The sequence below is a fragment of the Aedes albopictus genome, chromosome 3 (assembly GCF_035046485.1).
Source record: "Aedes albopictus strain Foshan chromosome 3, AalbF5, whole genome shotgun sequence".
Classification (NCBI taxonomy): Eukaryota; Metazoa; Arthropoda; class Insecta; order Diptera; family Culicidae; genus Aedes; species Aedes albopictus.
The window spans coordinates 28,894,871-28,916,493 of record NC_085138.1 but is presented as its reverse complement, the minus strand read 5'-3'; the positions used below and the strand labels follow the sequence as shown (position 1 = coordinate 28,916,493).

The 21,623-nt window shown below is 40.6% G+C and overlaps 3 protein-coding genes across 3 annotated transcripts in view; 1 reads left to right on the top strand and 2 right to left on the bottom strand.

Moving 5' to 3' along the window:
- Positions 1 to 18,718, bottom strand: part of LOC109418448 (PAX3- and PAX7-binding protein 1) — a 30,238-nt gene extending 11,520 nt beyond the window's left edge. Inside the window, exons 1-4 of the mRNA XM_062842168.1 lie at positions 18,220 to 18,718; positions 10,768 to 11,075; positions 7,534 to 7,780; positions 7,302 to 7,478 (exon numbers count right to left, since the gene is read on the bottom strand). Coding sequence (XP_062698152.1) covers positions 7,302 to 7,478; positions 7,534 to 7,780; positions 10,768 to 11,075; positions 18,220 to 18,550 — 1,063 coding nt within the window. The 5' untranslated portion in view covers positions 18,551 to 18,718. The remainder of the gene's footprint in view (positions 1 to 7,301; positions 7,479 to 7,533; positions 7,781 to 10,767; positions 11,076 to 18,219) is intronic.
- LOC134289482 (uncharacterized) lies at positions 3,626 to 6,782 on the top strand. The gene is made up of 2 exons (XM_062855355.1): positions 3,626 to 3,899; positions 3,962 to 6,782. Exon 2 carries the CDS (start codon positions 4,074 to 4,076, stop codon positions 6,357 to 6,359), a length of 2,286 nt encoding a protein of 761 aa, XP_062711339.1. The 5' UTR covers positions 3,626 to 3,899; positions 3,962 to 4,073; the 3' UTR covers positions 6,360 to 6,782.
- Positions 18,719 to 19,194: 476 nt separating the features above from the next.
- On the bottom strand, positions 19,195 to 20,838 carry LOC109426175 (dihydroorotate dehydrogenase (quinone), mitochondrial). Its single transcript, XM_029866335.2, has 3 exons — positions 20,737 to 20,838; positions 20,263 to 20,669; positions 19,195 to 20,050 (listed from the first exon to the last, which is right to left on the bottom strand). Exons 1-3 carry the CDS (start codon positions 20,761 to 20,763, stop codon positions 19,297 to 19,299), a joined length of 1,188 nt encoding a protein of 395 aa, XP_029722195.2. The 5' UTR covers positions 20,764 to 20,838; the 3' UTR covers positions 19,195 to 19,296.
- Between the last annotated feature and the right edge of the window lie 785 nt (positions 20,839 to 21,623).

The following is a 21,623-nucleotide window of genomic DNA, read 5'->3' as shown; positions in this document are numbered from 1 at the left end:
ACAGTTATCAGTCAATTTATACTAAAATATTTAAAATTGATCGAAATTTGCAGGGTATTTTTACAATTTTACCTAATTTCGCGGCAATTCGCGCAATTTCTCAAATTTCGCGGCCATAGTCCAATTTCGCGGATTTCGCGGCTTCCGCGAAATCGCGAATTTCCATTGTCCCTATTAATCACTATTATACACTCCCGCTGAACAGGAAAAAATAATTGTAAAAACATAGAGTTGCAAAAATAATTCACTTTTCCGCAAAAGTCTATTTAAAAGATGGCATACATTTGTCCGTGAGCGGAATTAGGACCACTTTGGTCTCACACAAATTGTAATTAAATCATATTTTTATGAAAAGTTCTACATAAGTCTTGTTTTGTATCTGATTGTACTTAGATTAAACTAACTTAAAATGCAAAAACATTACAAATTGGCTTACCAGTCATTTAACAGATGATGTTTTTCTGCAAAACTGGCCTTAGATGAGCGGAATCTGGTACCCTGATGGTAGTAGCCACGATTTTTACTTTTATGAAAATAGTTCCAACAAAATATTCATAAATTTAAATAACATTAGTCTCAAAAAGTAACAAAAACGTGAGCCTCAAATCGTTGCCTGCAAAACAATGAAAACCAAATTTCCCAAAAATAATATTGTATATGCGGATTCTATACATAATGAGCTATATGAATTTCCATTTTACTTTATAAAAATATTATTTACAATATCTTTGTTATATTCATATGTTTTGAAATATTGTACCTAGACGGGGTGACTTGCAACACTCATTTTCTTAACAATTTAAAGTCCAGAAAAACGAAATATTGTTGTTTAACTAAAAATTCACCAGCAAAAGTCTGAAGGATCATCATATGAACTGAAAAATACATTAAAACTTATGTTAAATTAACAATTAGTAACTTGGTGTTTTTGAGCCCAATATTTCCATATAAAAATTCACAATTCAATTTCCTATGTAAAAACAAATACAAAAATAAGTATGTCAGCCCAAACGATATCACAATAGTAGCAAGAATACTTATCAAATATGCTTGAAACTAAAAATTAATATTTGCGTGTTTGAAAAGGGATTTACTTTGGGTGTTGCAAGTCACCCCGCACGACGTTTTGTATCAAAAACGACCTTATTTGGCTTTTTCAACATGAAAAAATAAATCAATCTATAACTTGTTCACTCTATTTTATAGAGGGGCCGGCTATTAAAACTATTACAAATAGTTTGAATTTTAAAATTGAGTTTAACCAACATTTTTTATTAATTGAAGCTGAAAAGTGTTGCAAGTCACCCCGTTTGACGGTAAGCGCATAAGCGTCACGTTTCATTGGAAATCCTATGGAACTATAAAATCGCTCCAAAACAAAAATTAGTGCTCAAATTCAAAATTGGTTGATGTTAGAACACGATTCAGCACTAATACTTCATAGGTGAGGCAATTTACTTTTTTCGAACTTTGGACGCGATTTTCTCGATTGTCTGCTTTTGCACATGGGACATTTATGCGTCCACCGGCAGTAAAGCTCTCTAACAAATGTGGAAAGCAAGCAAGTACAGTCCATTCAACACGAAATAGGGAGGTGATCAACAGGCATTAATGAACACTGATAGGCTTCGCGATGTAAAGGCGTCCTGGACTATTGTCGAAGCTCTCCGAAACCCCCAAAAACGTCCCTGTAATGCTTCCGAAATTCGCTTAAAAACTTCTGATACTTCCTGAAATACCACCGAAAACCTCCTGAAGCCCCTCGAACCACATGTAACGAACCTAAGACTCTCCGAAAGCTTCTAAAAAAACTTCTGTAACGCCTCCGAAGCCTTCCGAAAATCATCTGAAACTTTTTTGCCACCGAAAACCGCCTGAAGCCCCCTCTCGGACCCTCTGTAACCCACCTGATACCCTCCGAAACCCCCGGAAACGCCTAAACTAGCTAAAAATCCTCTGAAATACTACCGAAAGCCCCCTGAAGCCCCTTCGGACCACCTGTAATGCATCTAGAACCTTCGAAACCCCCGAAAACACCCCTATAACGCAATCGGAACCCCCTAAAAATCCTCTGAAATTTCCTGAAATGTCTCTGAAAACCTTCTGAAGCTCTCTCGGACCTCTGTAACGCACCTGAGATTCTCTAAAACCCTCGAAAAGCGCCCTTGAAGCCCCCCATCCAGATCCCGATCTAAATAGTTCGATAAGAAGCGCCAGAAGTTGACGGATGAGAAAAGCATTGCCGGAAGCCGGATTTGTCGAATGGAATTATACAAGAAAGAGAAAACAGCCGAGGAAAGATTACCTCAGCAATATGAGGCAGAAGATATGCGAAAATTTTACGAAACTTTCGACGGCGTGCGCCCGTGCGGAGAAAAACAGCGCCGTCTACCGTCATGTGCAATAACCGAGAAGAAGAATAATTTGCTGACAAATAAAAGGTGGTAGCTGCCGACTGGGGAGAGCATATATCGACACTTTGTTGAATGAAGAGAAGACAACTTTGTTCAAGAGGTTGGAGGAGTTTTTTGTCTGTAAATTCCAAGCTGGCTTTCGTAATCAAATGCGTTTACTCTGCGACAAATCCTACAGGAGACTGTTATGGTCTTCTTGTTTTCTTACCCCGCATTAACATTATGCTGCTGTGTTGAAAGATTGGTTGTCAGTTTGAGCCCTACGCTTGAGCCGCTGTTATGCTGGCTACGAAAACATTGCATTGGTGGGATAGGGATGCCAATTCCTTGATCCTATATCGATACCTGGAGTCTGGAGTACAACTCGCAGACGCACCATCTGTCGATTGATTTCCAAGCGACGTACGATTCAGTGAAAAGAATCGAGTTATGATAGATGCTGGTAAAGCATGGTTTTTTGAAAAAACAGAAACAGACACTTTCGTGCAACGCTGAATGGGTTGAGTTCAAGTGTACGAATCGCGAATAAGATTTAGACGTCCTTCATAAGACGCTCTCGAATTTGTTGTTCAATCTAACTGATCTCGGCCCCCTGTTGATTAGTGTATTTCACCACCCTTCCGTTAGTCAGTCAGTAGGCCTCAAATAATGTGCGACTGTGGGGAGGAATTAACAAGGCGGAAGCTCAAGACTAAGGTGGCCCACACTTATATGAAAAACAAAAATTTCGAAAAATACCAAGTCTTACCTCCTAAATCAGTTGTTTTGGACTCCCAGAAGCTACGTTCAAAATTTGAGCAAAATCGGTTGAGCCTAAAGGGGCGCTCAAAACGCTTGAAGTTTGTATGGGAAAACTTGGCCAAATGTATGCAGAAATTTTAAGTTTTCGAATTTTGCCGCTAGGTGGCGCTGTAAGCGTTCAATAATCAAACCCATTGGTATTATTGTAGGTGACTATATGCCAAACAACTTTGTCCAAGACCGCAAAGTGATCCAACGTCTGTGAAAAAAGTTATACCCTAGGAAAAGTGAGGATAAACTTTATTGTTATTTTTCCAATACATGTAAAGGAATAATATCAATAATGAAATCTCAATACTGTTCCTCACTTTGCCTAGGGTATAACTTTTTTCACAGACGTCGGATCACTTTGCGGTCTTCGACAAAGTTCTCTGGCATATAGTCACCTACAGTAATACCAAAGGGTTTTGTTACGACATCGCAGAAAGGCATGACCGTCCCAGTAGGCAATCAGTGTTCGAATCGCAGAAACGGTTTTGAACTAAGGAAGAATGAAAATGTGAATGAAAGAATGAAGCAAAACAAAAGCAGATGATAGACCATTACAAAGGGATGGAAGTGAAATTGTAGCTAGATGATGTCTCTAGTAATTTTGTAAGTTGCCAAATTGCAGGAAAATTAGCGTAAAGAAGCTAGGAAACGGTGTCGGGTCGTGGTGTGTACGAAGAATGAATACCAATTCTTGTAAGTAAGATTAGAAATTTGAAATTGGTGTAATTTAATTATTGAAAATAAACTCGTTTTAGTTTGAGCTGCCACAAAACAGAGCTGCTTCAGAAAATTGGGAAAACTATCCGAACATACTCAAAAAGAATTGAAAAATATTTGGATGGGCCTTCAAAATACCGTGATTCCAACATGATTGATCTGGAGAAACTACCTTGCGACGATGGTTCCATTGAACGTTCGGAAAATATGGACGGTTGTACTAGCGATTACTCTGATGTGCAAGCGGTAATGAAACGTTGCTTTGAAAACAACAATAAATCGGACAGAGCGCTGGTGCTAGGTGAGAAGTTGGAAGCATTGGAAGAGAGCAGAAGACGAATGGATCAAGAACTGGATATAGAAATACAAATAAAGCGGAAAGAAATGGAGTTAAGGCTGGAAATAGAGAAGAAGCGCTTGATGTCGGAAAAGAAGTTTCGAGAAAAGCAAGAAGAAGAAGAAAAGTTACTGCAGGAAAATATTTTGCGAGAGCGCAAATATCAATTAGATCGAATGAAGGCCAACCAACGATCGTTTTTGGACAACTTGAAGAAGCTGGATGCCAAAATTACGAAGCTGAAAACCAAAACTAAGCGTGTCGCATTGGGCAGGCAGTTTGAGGATGAGGATGACAGCGACACTGAAGATTCAGAAGTGGAGGACAATAAGTACATCAAGAAGCAGTCGAGTGACAAGGGCAAGCACTTCAAATTAAGCCAACACGGGCTGGGGCGGCCACAATGTGTTCCAACTAAGGCCCAGTTAGCTGCAAGAAGTGGCATGTCTAAAGCATTGCCCACTTTCTGCGGTAAAACAGAGGAATGGCCTCTCTTTTATGGAGCTTATCAGGCATCGAACGAAGCATGTGGATATACTGACGTGGAAAACCTGGTTCGATTGCAAGCCTGTCTAAAAGGTCCAGCCCTTGACATGGTTCGTGGACAATTGATACTTCCAAAGTCGGTCCCGAGGGTTATTGAAAAGCTCCATCAATTATTTGGGCGTCCTGAACAGCTGTTGCAGAGTCACCTGGACAAGATTCGGAGTCTGAAACCACCAGAAGCGAATAACTTGGCCGGCTTTATTCCTTTTGGAACTGTAGTTGAGCAGTTGTGTGAGCATTTGGAGGCAGCGGAAATTAGACAACACTTAATCAATCCGTTGTTGATCCAAGAACTTGTGGATAAGCTACCGCATAGTGACAAGCGAGGATGGGTTCGTTTCAAGCGCAGGAGTAAAAAGGTTTCTCTACGGACATTTACCGATTTCGTCTCGGAAATAGTTTCGGAAGCATGCGAAGCTAACGTGAAAATAGAATACAATTTTGCACATGATTATCGACTGGACAGTCTTCCGGCAAATACCGAGTCATTGCCAGCAACAGTGATGGAGGTCGATGATGGCGAAAATGAGGATTCACATCCTGATGAATGGAAGGATTCCAATCCGTGTGAAGAAACGCCTTTGCAACAACGAGGCGATGCAGTCGAAACTAGTGGACACATTCGAACGAACACAAAGGTTTTATTCCGAATGGTTCCAGTGCATCTGCATTACGGCGAGAAGACGGTTCGTACACTGGCGCTCTTGGATGAAGGTTCTTCAGTAAGTTTGGTCGAAAAAGGGCTAGCCGATAAACTAGGAGTGCATGGTGTCCATGAGAAACTCACTATTGAGTGGACAGCTGGCATCGGTCGAATCGAGAAAGATTCAAAACGTATGGACCTCTGGATATCAGGAGATAAAAAGGATGAACAACTGTTCATTGAGTCAGTTCACACCGTTGAAAAGCTGAAACTACCAGCACAATCGTTGAACGCAGTGAAGCTTTCTCAACAATATCAACATATACGAGGTCTTCCTATTTCCTCGTACAGTGGTAGACCGGAAATACTAATCGGGGTCAATAATATACATTTGTTTGCCCCGATTGACTCAAGGATCCGTGGAGCAGCTGAGCCGATAGCTGTGAAATGCAAATTAGGATGGACGGTTTATGGCCCAGGACAAGAACATCCAGTCGATCAAAGTCGTCACCTTGGGTTTCATAAAAGAGCAAGTGAAGACAATTTCAACGGTGGCTATGGAAACTCAACAGCAACGGAAAAACAAAATGAAGAAGGTAAAGTTCATAAACCGGTACACAAGGAAAACACCAAGAGCATGTTTAAGCGAATCTCAGGGAAAGATAATAGCAAGGGTAAAGAGCAAGAACAAAACCAAATAGTGTGTAAACGTAATGCGATGTCTGAAGAATGCGATGGTAAATCCAGGGCAGCATGCATTACTGGATCTTACGGGCTGGGGCTTGTTACGACATCGCAGAAAGGCATGACCGTCCCAGTAGGCAATCAGTGTTCGAATCGCAGAAACGGTTTTGAACTAAGGAAGAATGAAAATGTGAATGAAAGAATGAAGCAAAACAAAAGCAGATGATAGACCATTACAAAGGGATGGAAGTGAAATTGTAGCTAGATGATGTCTCTAGTAATTTTGTAAGTTGCCAAATTGCAGGAAAATTAGCGTAAAGAAGCTAGGAAACGGTGTCGGGTCGTGGTGTGTACGAAGAATGAATACCAATTCTTGTAAGTAAGATTAGAAATTTGAAATTGGTGTAATTTAATTATTGAAAATAAACTCGTTTTAGTTTGAGCTGCCACAAAACAGAGCTGCTTCAGAAAATTGGGAAAACTATCCGAACAGGTTTGATTATTGAACGCTTACAGCGCCACCTAGCGGCAAAATTCGAAAACTTAAAATTTCTGCATACATTTGGCCAAGTTTTCCCATACAAACTTCAAGCGTTTTGAGCGCCCCTTTAGGCTCAACCGATTTTGCTCAAATTTTGAACGTAGCTTCTGGGAGTCCAAAACAACTGATTTAGGAGGTAAGACTTGGTATTTTTCGAAATTTTTGTTTTTCATATAAGTGTGGGCCACCCTACTCAAGACGCAGAAGTGAAGCAGTGAAGAGTTCGTTATCTGTCGTAACCGGTTGCACGTTCAGGTTCAACTTCAGGAGAGAATGATACGTTTGTAGAGAAATGATGGTAGAAGTTCTTTCCTAGGAGTAGTTGCTGATTGATAGTGCAGCACGTAGTGAGAGATAAACTCTTTCTAAAACTAATTAAAAAGGTACTCATGTTAGCGAGTCAAACTGCCTACTGCTCGAGTCCGTTGAACTCTATTATCCGAGCGAAGCCATTCGCCTGCGTTTGGTCGGTGACGTACAGTAGAGAAGGATTCTCCATACGACGTAGATTCGTTAGAGCAAATTGCAAGCATCCTAGTAAGTATAGCTTGCTGTTCACGAACTACGCGATTTTCACTGTATCCGGTCAAGTTGTATGTTTCACGATAGTTTATTATCAATACTCACCTTCTCGTTGAACGGAATAGAACTGCTCCCGCCGTTCTTCGCGTTCCTTCGCACCCGTGATGGCCGCCATGTCGATTCGATCGTCATCCTCGTCTGACCCATCACCTGCTCCATCTTCTCGGACCACCCGTTTCTTGCTCTTATCCTCCTTGGGTTCATCCACCGGAATGAAATCACCTGAAAATGTCGTAAGATTAAAAACCGAATACTAGAACCAATCCGCGAAACCAACCTTGCTCCCTCGCTTTCTGCCGCCGTTTGCGAGCGGCATGAATCATGGCCGCATCCGGAATGACCCCGTTCTCCAGATACATCTTGAAGTTGTCCGGTTTGGCGAACCGGTGGTGGTGACCCTCGCCGGCGCTTTCATCTTCCTCTTCTTCCTCCGAGGACATGTCATCCCTGCCGGCACAGAGGGCAGCTCGGCCGTTCAGAATCTGCTGTTGCTGCAAGTTCGGATCGGATTTCTTGACCACCAGCTAAAATAGGTTTTGTGTTCAGGGGGAATGGGAAGAAAATAACAAGAAAGCGAGCAAAGATTAGAAACGGGCGAAATGACATGGTTTTTTGTTCAAGCGTGGAAAGAGTAAGCATTCACGGAGGGAACATTTGGATGCTCCAATAAACAAAAAGAGGAAGGCCACATTTTTAGCCTTAAAATTAAACTTACGATTAGGAGCCGTTTTTCGAGAAATTTCTTTTGGGGCTACCAGAAATTCCTACATTAATGACTCCAGGAATTCTTTTAGAAAGCATCTTGTGAAACATAAGAGAGTTTCTGCCTGTATGATCTCCTAATAAAAACTCAGAAGAAGTCCTTCAGAGGCACTTCTAGTACAATTCTCCAAGAAATAGCTGAAAAAACTCCTGGAGAAAGTTATTAGAAATCCTTGAAGTAAGTCCTAACGCAACTTCCAGAGGAACCTTCAGAGCTGAAGAGAAGATATTTCTGAAACCATTTCAGGGAAGACCGATTTTAGAAATCTTATGAAGAACACTGAAGAATTCCCAGAATCTCTTGATAAATGGCTACACAAATTCCAGGAAGAATTTGAGTAGAACGTGCTGGAGGTACCTTCTGGTAAAAACATCCCCTAAAAAGTTCTGAGGATATAAATATTTGAAAAAAAAAAGTTGGATTAATTCCCGGAGTTATTCTGGGAAAATCCACGGTACAGTCCCTGTAGAAGAACCCTTGAGTAAATCTCAAGCAATTCGGAGACGAATTAATGAGGAAATTTCTTAAGAGACTTTCAGAAGAATATCCGGGGAAACTTCTGCTGGAGACAATTCTTGAAGAATCTCTGGACAATCCGTCAGAACTTCCTACAGGAATCTGAGAAATCTTGTAGGAATACATAAACAATCCCCTGGAAAGAATACCTGCGGAAGTACCTGATGGATTCCTGGTGAAATTCATTGGGAATTGTTGAATAACGTTTTATTGGAACATATGGAGGAATTTTTGCAAGTGCTGCTGGAGGAGCAAACCTCTTTGCAGATTCCATTAACAATTCTTTAGAACATTTCTCTAGTGGAAGTTCTAATGTAACTCTTGGCGAAATCTCGAATTGGAAGGAGCTCCTGAAATCATGTTTAGAGAAATCTGTTTAGATTTTGTTTGCTGAAATTCTGACAAAGGCCCTGAAAATTTCTCCACATTACTACAGGAACATTCTCAATAGAATTCTTGAAGGCATAATTGAACAAATTTTCTAATGAACCTGATTGAAAAGAAAATCTCTGGATCCCTATTGAAACATCTAGAGGAATCCTTGAAGAATTCCTTCCGAAGGAATCCCCAGAGAAAAGGAGTACCTGTAAGACTTGCTCAAGAAACTCTTTGAGTTATTCTTCTAAAAAGCAATGAAGAAGGCCTATGGAAGATTTTCCTAATGAGTTGTTAGACGAATCTTTGAAGACTTTTTCTATTGATAGCAATGTCAATTCCTGGAGAATTAACAGAAGAAGTCTCAAAAGGAACTTCTTGAAGAATATTTGGACAATCCTCAAGAAAGTTACTAGAATTAATGAATAAACTTCTAGAAGAATACGTATAGAAGTTTCTAGAAGGAACATCACATCCTTGAAACAATTTATAGGGAATTTCATTGAGGAACTCATACAAAAACCCCTGGAAAAATAATCATTGAAAGAAGTCCTAGTGAATCATCTAAAGGAATCTTTGCAAAAAAATTTAAGAAAATTCTTTGAAGTACTCCCGGCGAAATTTTTCAAGAAGTACTTGGAACTCTAGGAAAAATCAATGTATACATTCCTAGAGAATCCGTGGGAGAAATTGTAGCGAAATTTCCTCAGCCATTTCTGGAAAAAATACTGAGGAAATTAACGGAGCAAATCCTTGAAGAACTCAGCTAGAATAGAATGTTTTGTTAAAAAAACAAATCAGGAACAAAATCCCAGATCTTTCTTAAGGAGTCGATTGAAAAATGCGTTTAGGTCCCATGGGGAGTCCTCAGAGATATTTTGCTAATGAAAGCCCTTAAAGAAACACTAGAGAAATCTTTGAAATAATGGATTGGAAATTCTTTCTTGGAAGAATAATCAGATTCTCTCCTAAAAGAAACCCTAAAGAAATTCCTGAATCCTTAGAGGCATTCTTGAATAAATGGAAGTAGAAGACTCTGGGACAATATTTAGGGGAATTCCCGTAAGAGCAGCTGGAAACGTTCTGACGATGTGTTCTGTAATTATCCTTCAATTATCCTCTACGAAAAAATGTGCATTTGTAAGGTTCTTTTGAGGATAACTACTGATCCTTATCCTCTAAAGAATTTTGATGTTTTAGCGCAACACTAACAACGCTGATGGGTTGATTTCTAATTACTTGAAGAATCAGTGGAGAAGTTCTTGGAAGAATCTGCAGATAAATTATGGTACAGAAATCTTTGAAGGAATATCTTAAATTTTCTGGAGAATCTTGCAAGATGTAGAAATGTTAAGCATTATATCTTCTAGTTCAAAATGTGGCATACCTCAAACACTTGTTTACTGGAACTTTGTCCCAAGTACCATATCTGATTTTATTATGATTTCAAAGCTGTCTTAAAACCAAACTTTGGTAATGATAACCGTAGTAAAATATGAAACGTTTCTATTTTGCAAGGGTTGTTCTAATTGCAATCGCATTATTGTTTGAGAACGATTAGCATGACCTCTAATAGAAATTCGAGACAGTGATCCCCAATTTCAATAAATAATTATATTAACAAAACAACAACTTATGGTTGAAAACAAAAACAATGATTGGAGACATCTTCAGCCATAACACTGAGGCAAAATTTGAAAAGTTTTTTTTTCAAATATATGATATTGTGTAACAGTATGATCTTCTTAGCATGACTAGGTAAAACTTTTGTGCGCATTTCATATTCGTAAAAAAACAATTTTGGATTTTTTTTTTGTGTTGGAATTGGTAGAAAAAATTGAATAATAATAACCTTACCACAAAGTCGTCTGTGCGTATTTCTGTTTGGATATTAGAACTAGATTTTTCACACTTTTCCCTTTTATGTTTGTTATCTTTGTCCGGCTCTTCCGAGCTGCGATTTTTCAGTGCACTGCTGCTACTGCTGTTGCTATTTCCGGGAGACGACGATTTGACGACGACGGCAGACTTTGACGACGATGAATCTCCACCGAAGCTGGAACCGTTTTTCTCGGCATGTTTTTTGCGGCGACGTTCTTTGTCCAGCGACTTCATGACCTTCTTGCTCTGGGAGGTTTTCTTCACTTGGAATATTTCGCCTTCCTCTGCGTGTGTAACGGGGGTTGATGATGATTTTGAAACGAGAAGAAGATGGGAAAATACTGCGATGATTGGGAGGTTCAATGGAATAATGCTGCGATGTGCTGTTAGGAAGAACATATTATTTTTATAAATCTATTTATGGCCGGGGGCGTGGCGCAATTGGTCACAAGTTTGCTTCATAAGCAGATGGTCATTGGTTCGATCCCAGCCCCGCACTTTCGTCAGTTGCTCTTTCCCCCTGAGAGCAGCTGACACTGACCCTCAGCCCATGGCTCAAATGTACCCGGATATCTGGACATCGGCGAACGGCAATCGGACTGGAAATAGGAACAACCAACTAACTGCCACATCAACATCCTCGTGCTCATCATTCTACGGTGATAGGCTAGAAAGTGAAAACAGCGCAACGGCAACCAGTTCGATATAAGAGAATTGAAAAAGAATACATTTTGGCGCTGTACAAACAGCTTCGCTGTAAGTACAGCTTCGAATTGGAATCGCTCACGCAGTGCCCTAGTGGACAAAAAAAGCTGTAAATTAGGTTGAGTGATTGAAGAATTAAAAAAATCGATTTATGTTTCCCGTGAAGGTCCCATAATTTGCTCCATTCACAAGAAAGGCTAAATGGAATGTGAAATCTTTCAAGCGATCACCATGTTGAATACCGCCTACAAAGTCCTATCCTAGGTAAACTTTCGTCGTTTATCACCTAAAATATATGAGTTCGTCCCGGGTAGAAGGAAATAACTAAAGAAGATCAAATTTTGCCATTAAAAATGAATAGCTGAATGGCAACATTTGTTATTGGTTTGATGGGAATAAGAGCTAAAAGAACAAAATTAATAACTGACATTGTACCGGAAAATAACTCAATAATAACTACTTTTATGCTTATAAGAACAAACCAAGGACAAAATATTTCAAAATGGAGAATAACTGAATAAGTTTTTATCGAGTTATTGAGAACAAAGTAAGTACAAAAGATCATCATAATTGTAAATTTTGTTCTTCAGGTTGAAAAAAAAAACTGTACTGTATGTTCAGAAATGTTTTGTCCTTAGTTTGATCTTATAATAACAAAATTAGTTATTACTTACTTTTCTCTGAACAGCTATGGCAGATTATGCACGAATACGGATTCCCGGATAAACTGATTCGGTTGATCAAGGCGACGATGGATCGAGTGATTTGCGTAGTTCGAGTATCAGGGACACTCTCGAGTCCCTTCGAATCTCGCAGAGGGTTACGGCAAGGTGATGGTCTTTCGTGCTTGCTGTTCAACATTGCTTTGGAGGGTGTAATAAGAAGAGCGGGGATAAACACGAGTGGGACGATTTTCACGAAGTCCGTTCAGCTGCTTGGTTTCGCCGATGATATTGATATTATTGCTCGTAAATTTGAGACGATGGCGGAAACGTACATCCGACTAAAGAGTGAAGCCAGGCGAATCGGATTAGTCATTAATGTGTCGAAGACAAAGTACATGATGGCAAAGGGCTCCAGGGAGGAATCACCGCGCCCGCCACCCCGAATTCATATCGACGGTGATGAAATCGAGGCGGTTGAAGAATTCGTGTACTTGGGCTCACTGGTGACCGCCGACAACGACACCAGCAGAGAAATTCAGAGGCGCATTGTGGCAGGAAATCGTGCTTACTTTGGACTCCGCAGAACTCTACGATCGAACAAAGTTCGCCGTAACACGAAGTTAACTATCTACAAAACGCTGATTAGACCGGTCGTCCTCTATGGGCACGAAACATGGACCCTACGTGCAGAGGACCAACGCGCCCTTGGAGTTTTCGAACGGAAGGTGTTGCGTACCATCTACGGCGGAGTGCAGATGGAAGACGGGACTTGGAGAAGGCGAATGAACCACGAGCTGCATCAGCTGCTGGGAGAACCAACCATCGTCCATACCGCGAAAATCGGGAGGCTACGGTGGGCGGGTCACGTCATCAGGATGTCGGATAGCAACCCGACTAAAATGGTTCTCGAGAGTCATCCGACCGGTACAAGAAGACGTGGAGCGCAGCGAGCTAGGTGGGTCGACCAAGTGGAGGACGATCTGCGGACCCTACGCAGAGTGCGGAACTGGAGACAAACAGCCATGGACCGAGTGGAATGGAGGCGGCTACTATGTACAGCAGAGGCCACCCCGGCCTTAGCCTGACCGGTAAGGTAAGGTAAGGTACTTTTCTCTGGAACAAAGTGAGTTATTATTTTTTGTTCTTTTAGCTTTTATTCCTAACAGACCAATGACAAAATTAGCTCTTCATCAATATTTTATTTAAAATAAAATAAACACTAAATAACTCATCAATAACAAAACAAGCTATCAGAAGAACTTATTTTACTATGATTGCATATTTCGTTCATTCAGTTATTTACAGTTATTCAATTATAACTCAGAAATAACAAATTTTGAAATTTAATTTTTTGTTCTTAGCGAGTTATTTAGTGTTATTCATAAATATCATAAGAATGATAAAATACGATGATGGCAAAATTTGTAATTATTTTGTCCTTGGTTTGTTCTTTGCCTCTACCCAGGGTGGAAAACTATCCTCCAGAAATTCCATCTTATCACCTGTTCATACACTTCAAGGTGACATACGACAGTACCCGATCAGAAAGGCATAACAAAAATTTAACAAAATTATATCAACGGTTGATAGATATATCACCGTTTGTTATATTTAGATATATTTGACAAAAAATGATTTGGAAACCTGATTTAATTATATCAGAATTATAACAAGGTCAGTTATAATACAAATAAATTCATTTTTATCATCTTTATATGAACGTTATAACAAATTCAGTTATAGTTTTGAAAATGCAGTTTATGTCAAATGAACATTTTACAGGTGGTATTTGGTACGCAGTTACGCCGCTGTGCGGTGCTACTGTGCTTGTATAATACAGTATTTTTGAAAAGTTTGAATCATGATCCAGACCTTTATGAAAGTTCAGGTTATTCGTTAAATTTATTTATCGACATACTTGTAAACTGAGAGTTATCCCTTATTGGAAGTTCAAAATCGATTTCTTGATTTTCTAGGTTCAAATTCACTAACACAAATCAAACCTTTAATAAACTAATGCAGTATTTTTGACATGTTTTAGTCATGATCCAAACCTTTAAGAAAGCTTAGATAGATATTGTCGCGCTTATCTTGGATTCTCTGCCAGCTGCGTTCGAAACGCGCAGCATCAGATGGCGCCAGACCGCGCACGTAAGCTTTGTACACGGTGTGCACCTTCTGTCTAAACTGTTTTTGCAGCCGCCGGGTGGGATCTGTCACGTATAATCAGCCACCTTGTACAAATCAAAGGGGCGCAATCTTTCCGCGTAAACTGCGGCTGGTTAACGTTTATTTGTCATTGAAATCATCGCCGTCATCAAACATTTGAAAGAAGTTTTTTCGATAAAAAAAAAATCTTGCTATGAAAATATATTCACACACACACATTCATGTGGAATAGAATGCAGTGAATATATTTTCATGGTCGATGTTTTGACTTCCAACGAGAAAACTGCTTTTGGTTTTCCGAAAAATGATGACGGATGCTTATGCCTTAAGATCATCAGTATCTTAGTGATGAGGCCACAATATTTAGGACCTTGGTGAATGATTCTATATAGCATCGCACAACAACAAAGTTAAAAAATGAGAAATGAGTATCCCAGATGTTGTCATTGTAGGTGAGCTAGATACATTGCTAGGTGATCGAAAACATCCTTGGTGGACATAGGATCTGGGACCATTTGGGCAGGGGGGGCCTATTATGAGCACTTTTCGCTATAACTCAGTCAATTTGTTACCACTAACCGTGATTTTTGAAACACGGTGAGATAAGTACCTAGCCATGTACACAAAATGAAGTCAATTGGTGTAAAATTTACTGAGTAATGGCGGTACGTTTTTTTTTGTTTGTATTAACGTGTATTTTAACTTAAAAGCTAATTCTACACTATGGCGGTAAGTGCTCAAAAGAGGTCCCCCTATCCAAATGATCCCATATCCTACACGGAACCGCCAAACTACCCAAAATTGAGTTCTTTTGACGCAATCCCACAGTTCCGCCCAATAAGCCAAATTTGAGTAAATCGATTAAACTCACACTAGGTAAATTGCCTTTACCTCCAGCAAAAAAATATACTTAAGAGTAGGTAAATTCAAACCAAGACCCCCCCTCATTCAACCCAAATTTGAGTATACCTACATTTACTCAAAATTGGCTTATTGGGCTCAAGGACCCCCATTGGGTAGATGCATCTCTGTTTGTTTTTGACAACACCGGTGGGGGAAAGAGGGAAAACAACCTAATTTTGGGTAACTAGTTTATTCGATACACTCAGCTTTGAGTAAAATCGGCCCAAAAATTAGGTAGTTTGATTTCTCCGTGTATGTCCACCAAGGATGTTTTCGATCACCTAGCAATCGTTTGACTCATTTGTCTATAACTCAGTTCAGAAGCCTAATATTGAAATATGATGTAGGCAAACTACGGCAAACTTTTAGATTAGTGTTTTTCCTACAATGTTCACCAAGGATTTTAACACTAATATTTACGGCGTAAAAGTGTTGATACCGCCTACCGATACTAAACGGTCGGATTTTTCAATCGTTTAGTATGAGTAGATGGTACTAGCGCTCTCAGCCTTTATATATGAAACTTAGAGCATGACGTCCTTGGTGATAATTGTAAAAAAACCCTAATTAACAAGTTTGACGAACATCACATTTTAATATTAGTTTTCTGAACTGAGTCATCTGAGCTATTGAAAAATGAGGCCAGGTGAAATAAAACATCCTTGATGCCCACAAATACTAGCTAGTCTTCTTTGGAATATATTTTAAACCGTCATGGCGTACACCCCTATTTAACGGTCCCCACTGGTTCTCTCTGAGAGTTTCTGTTGCAATAGCATTTCAAATAGAGCATCCGTGAAAACCAAATTGCTAAGTAACAACAAACTTTCATGTAAATTCAGAGCATAAGAGTAAGATAAGGAGAATGAAAAGAAAGATAGTTCTTGAACGATACTGATAGAGAGCATACCATTAGGGAGCTCGATCTAATTTAGAATATTGAATTGTTTGTGTAAAACCTTTTATAACAAGTAAAGCTGTTAGTACACAGGGTCAAATATTTGTCCAAAAAGAAACCAATGCTCAAACATCTTGTTTGACTCGATCGATTTTTCATTAGTGTCAAACTGATGTTGTTTCTTGAGTTCTTTCCTTGTCAAATATTTGACCCTGTGTACTTCAGGCCTAAGTGATATCAATACCTGTGACTTTAGTGTCTTAAATAATTACAGCTCGGAGACGAACCAGCCTCGGGCTGAAAATCTCGATAATGAAGACAAAAAAAATAATAATTACAGCTGGCACGTAGAAGATCCGGCAGTAGTAAATGTTGATGCCAGTAAATGCTTGCTGAACTAGATGATAGGGAGTGAAAAACGGTTGCACTAAAAATTTGTGAGGTCAAGTAGAGGTTGTGTATTAGTTATGGACCCTGCGCCTGTATTGGACCCCTTACAGAAAAATTCAAATGCCCAAATCAACTGTTTCCAGGCAACTTCCACCGGGGGAACATCAATTACATTGCTACACAGCAGTTCCTGGCAAACAAATCGCCCAGTGGCCACAAAAATCGGTCATTTTAACTATTTAATGAATGTAAACACTCAAAAGGGCCCACTATACGCACACTCAGGACGGTCCACTATAGGCACCGTCGGCTGTGAGGCAGATAACATGGAAATCAAATGGGGGTCCACTATAGGCACCAAGATATTTGTAAATAATCCTATAGTGGACCCCGGTAGGGTCTATTATAGGCAACGTCGATCCACAGACAAACAGACGTCTCACTCTAGTCACTTCTCATCGTTTCCCTTTTTAACGGATAATTCAAATATCCTGTAGTTCGCAAAACACTCGCTCGTGGCGCTCGTATCGTTTTCGCTCTTGTTTGACGTTTGCTCACTACCGTCATCTACTCAGTGGATTTGCGGAACACAGCATAATTAGCATTGGGCAATTATGGTTTCATGACGAAGATTTTAATCGTATTTCGTTGCAAGTGATACGTCTGATTGTCTTTGGTCGATCCATACTTTTAAATGCGTGTTTCACTGAAATAATAAAATAATGTTGTATGTTTGACAGTCTTAACACAAAGAGAGGACATGAAACTTGTTAATTTTCTCATTGGGACAATCCATTGAGGTAACATGGCTAAAAAGCCGCAGATGTAAATTTTGATGTCTTAGGGGGTCCACTTAATAGAGTTAATACACTATAGAGGACGAATGTCGCTGCTGTTCCCTTTGTTCTCGTTCGCAAACATCCCGGGTATCTACCTGTCAAACTGCATACTGTTTCGCTTTGACACTTATATCCCTCCCTATCTTCGCCAGCAAGAGATATTGCGGCGGCGACGCCAGCAACATTCTTCCTCTATAGTTTATTACCTCTATTGTCCACGTCCACTACTAGCACCCAAACCCCACACGTTACGATTAAAATAATAAATATTTTTTATAGTTTTAGCTTAACCACCAATCTGAGCCTTTAGATCTGCTGAAAGAAGTTCAGGCAACAACTAAAAAGCCTACCCTTCGGCAACAGTTTCTCTGCGCCGTTTTCTGAAGAACGGTTAGAAAACTTTACGATTCTCGGCATAGATTTAGCCTTTGGCTCGAATACTCTATATCGCTAATCGCGTGACCAGATCTAATACGGAACAAAGGTGGAAATGATATATTGGACAGTGTATGTAACACATAATGCCGAACAGCAGCTTTGATCGCATCTGACTCGGAACTGCACAAGATAGGACTTTTTTATGTACAGAAGTGAAACACTAGGATATTGAAGGAACCCTGTGTTCTCGGCCAATATTGATTTCCTTTCTTCAATTGGAGGACACTAAGTAGGTTCCTACACAATAGTCCAGTTCAGTGAGTTGTTGACAAATGAATAAGGATGCAGCAACTTCAACCTAATTCACTGAACATAACTAGGTAAATATTCTCCTGAAACCAAAACATTAGTTCATATGCGCAAAACAACTGTGTGGAATCGGAATGCTTCCAGCAGAGCAAGGAGACTCGAAAATTGTTACCTTCATCGTCGAAACTTAGTAATGACATTTTGGAGGTGGCCTTGGACGTCCCGCCGGAAGCTGACGAGGATCCTCCGCTGCCGGTGCCGCTGCTCTTCTTGTCCTTTTTATCTTTCTTCGATCGTTTTAAGCCATCCGATCCGCTGAACGACGGCGGCGGAGGCGGAGACGGGTCCACTTCCATTCGGTTATCCTTGGCGGTGGAATCGGCGCCATTGTTGGTGGTGGTGGCGGCCGCCGCGGGTGTTCCGCCGCCCTCTTCATCGTCGTCGTCGTAGCTGGTGAAAACACGGCGCTGGATCGGTTTTTTCGGCTTTCGGAACAGGGACATCGCGGGCGGGTGGAATTCACACGGATCGTTGTCACTGGCTGCTAGCGCATACCGCGAGCACTGAATTTTGGAAGGAAAGTTTGATTTTTCGACGAATTTTCCGAAAAATAAATGCACACGCACGGAATTTTCTGCGTTTTTTTTTCGCGAGTTGCTGAAAGTTTTGACAGACGGCGCAAGTTTGGGCGCGGTGGGTGTTGAAACGCATCGCCGAGGGTAGCAACTGTCATCAGCAGGCGTTATGAACGTTACGCGGAATATTATTTCGATAAAAATGGTGAGTGAAGATTTGGTATAATAATTTGACATAAAACATTGATATTTATATCTCTTATACATTATAAAATAAATTGTTTATTTCTAGATTGAGTTTAAATAAGGGCGAAAGTAACATGAGAGAGTTCTCTTCATCGACTCTCTCTTCTGCAAATTATTATTTACACTTCGCTAGATTGCATCATAACCTAGCGATTTATGACCAAAAAGTGGAACCATACTTGCATCTTGTCACTTTAATTTGAAGAAGAGAGAGTCGATGAAGAGAACTCTCTCATGTTACTTTCGCCCTTATTTAAACTCAATCTAGATTTCAGAACCGAGTTCAGACTCATTTAGGGATGTGATTTTATTTTAATGATCGCAAATGTGTTGCACGAAAATTTAACAAATTTACTTTCCAATTTATTACATAATTTGCATCAATAACTTTCGTAAGGCTTATCAACATACAAACCGTGCGATTAACATTACAAAAACTTTTCATAGCCCTTTCCAACAGCCTCTTCTACGCTCTTATAACCATTCTCCCTCAGTATCTGATCCAACTCTTGTTTAACTCTAGTCACAACCGGTGGCCCATGGAATATGAACGCCGTGTAAAGCTGAACCGCACTGGCACCGGCCAGGATCTTGTCGTAAGCGTCCTGTCCACTGAAGATGCCGCCGACACCGATAATCGGAATTTTACCGTCGGTCCATTTGTACACTTTGGCAATCAACTGGGTCGTCCGCTGGCGTAGCGGTACCCCGCTCAGTCCTCCAATTTGACCCGCATTGATACTCTTCAAGCTGGACGGGCGATTGATCGTCGTATTGGACACTATCACTCCGTCGATGGCGAACTCTTTCTGCGTCACGACCGTGACAATTTCTTGGACATCCTCGTCCGCTAGATCGGGGGCAAACTTTACTAGGATCGGTCGCTGCTCTTCCGGTGGGAGGCTACTTCGTGCCTTCAGAACTTCACTCAGCAAAACCTGCAGCGTGGTTTTGTTCTGCATGGCCCTCAAACCAGGCGTATTTGGACTGCTAATGTTAATGACAAGATAATCCGCTAGGCAACTGAATTTCTTGATTCCCTCGATGTAATCCTTGTACGCGTCTGGCGAATGCTTATTTCTACCGAGATTAACTCCTAACGTGATTCGATTTTGGCTTTCTTCGCGCATTTTCTTCAACCTCTCGTATACAACTTCATGACCTTCGCTGTTGAATCCGTACCTAAAATAAAGTTTCATTTCATTTTATTACTAACAATGAGGGGCGCTTCATAAAGTTATGGGGTAGGGTGATCGACATCCGAATGCCAAGGAAGGACTCTAAATTCAACTATACACTCTGGTCCTCTGAAAAGTAGGGGGTGTTGATGCAGCGGAAAATCAGCAATATATTACCAAACGCAATAGACCTTTCCCAACCCATCCATTACCCACCTATTTACAATGGCCTTATCCTCGTTCAGCCGGAACACCCTCGGCCGCGGATTGCCCGGTTGTGGCTTCGGCGTGACCGACCCGATCTCCACAAAGCCGAACCCGATCCGTTGCAGCCCGTTCACAGCCTCCCCGTGCTTATCGAACCCGGCCGCTATCCCGACCGGATTGCCAATGGTCATTCCCAGCAGCCGGGTTCGCAGCGTTTCCGGATCCCGATAGCTGGGCCGCACCAGCGACAACTTGACGCCAAAAACCGCCAGCTGGTGGGCCGTCTCCGGCGGGATCAGCCGCACTATGGGCATGAAGATGCTCTCGTAGAACTTTTCATTGCCCTTGTAGAGGCAGATAGCGCTGAACGTGACCGCGCCGAGCGAGGTCACTTTCACCAGGGACCGGAACTTGTTCTGGCGGGGTGGAATGAGGAGTTTGTTTAAGGTGGGATTTTTTTTGGTAATAATGCGCATTACTTACCGGTGTACTTACTCGGCATGGATTCATCGTAGTCGTAGACTTCCTGGAGCTGGTGTTAATTTACAAAAGCAAAACTCATAGAAATATTATAAAAACTTTTTTTTTTAAATTACTCAAACATGTGTTTTTGTTATTGTTTGCCGGCAAGTTTATACCAAGCGTTACGGAAACGTACAACAAAATAAGCTCTTGAGTTACACGTGTTACTAGATGCGGCGGTATGAGTCTAGGCTAATGCTTGATTTTTAGTACACATCAAGAAATACACGGAAAAATATTAAAACCCAAAGAATAAGTTTTAAAAACTCAAATTTGGCTAAACTGCTTTTAGTTTTAACTCAAAGTTGGGTTGTTTTCTCCCTCGCCCCACCGCAATGTTGTCAAAATAACAAAGAGAGAAGCACCGACGCCAGGGATGCCAGATGTGAAGACATGTCTTCAATGTGAAGACATTTGAACTTCTGTGCGAGGGGGACGACTCTTCCCGATATCCTAGATTTTTAGCCAAAACCTACAAGGAATCACATATTTTTTCATAATTTCAACAAAACTGAAGAAATTAACAGAAAATCGATCAAAATCAACCATATCCGAAATATCCGATAAAATCGATTATAATGTTGGCTTATCCACATAAAATCGAACAAAATCGATGCACATCCCTGAACAAAAATGTCAAATTTTCTCGTTTTTGTTTTGTTCGCTCTGTTCTTCCGGATGGAACTTGTTTATAAACAACAGCTGATCATGGATGTGGCTGTTGTTTACATAGTCTACGCATTGTTTTAATCCTCAGTATGCCATTATGTAGCAAATATATCTTCTCAATAGCATGCATTTCCCATATTTCTGAGGTTATTCGTTGTACCATTCGCTAATTCCAGCAA

Coding starts and splice junctions, on each gene's coding strand:
- LOC109426175 (XM_029866335.2), bottom strand. CDS start 20,763: ATGAATCCATGCCGAGTAAGTACACCG. Junction 20,670..20,736: donor CATGCCGAGTAAGTACACCG/GTAAGTAATGCG, acceptor CCACCCCGCCAG/AACAAGTTCCGGTCCCTGGT. Junction 20,051..20,262: donor GATAAGGCCATTGTAAATAG/GTGGGTAATGGA, acceptor ACTTTATTTTAG/GTACGGATTCAACAGCGAAG.
- LOC134289482 (XM_062855355.1), top strand. CDS start 4,074: ATGATTGATCTGGAGAAACTACCTTGCGACGATGGTTCCATTGAACGT.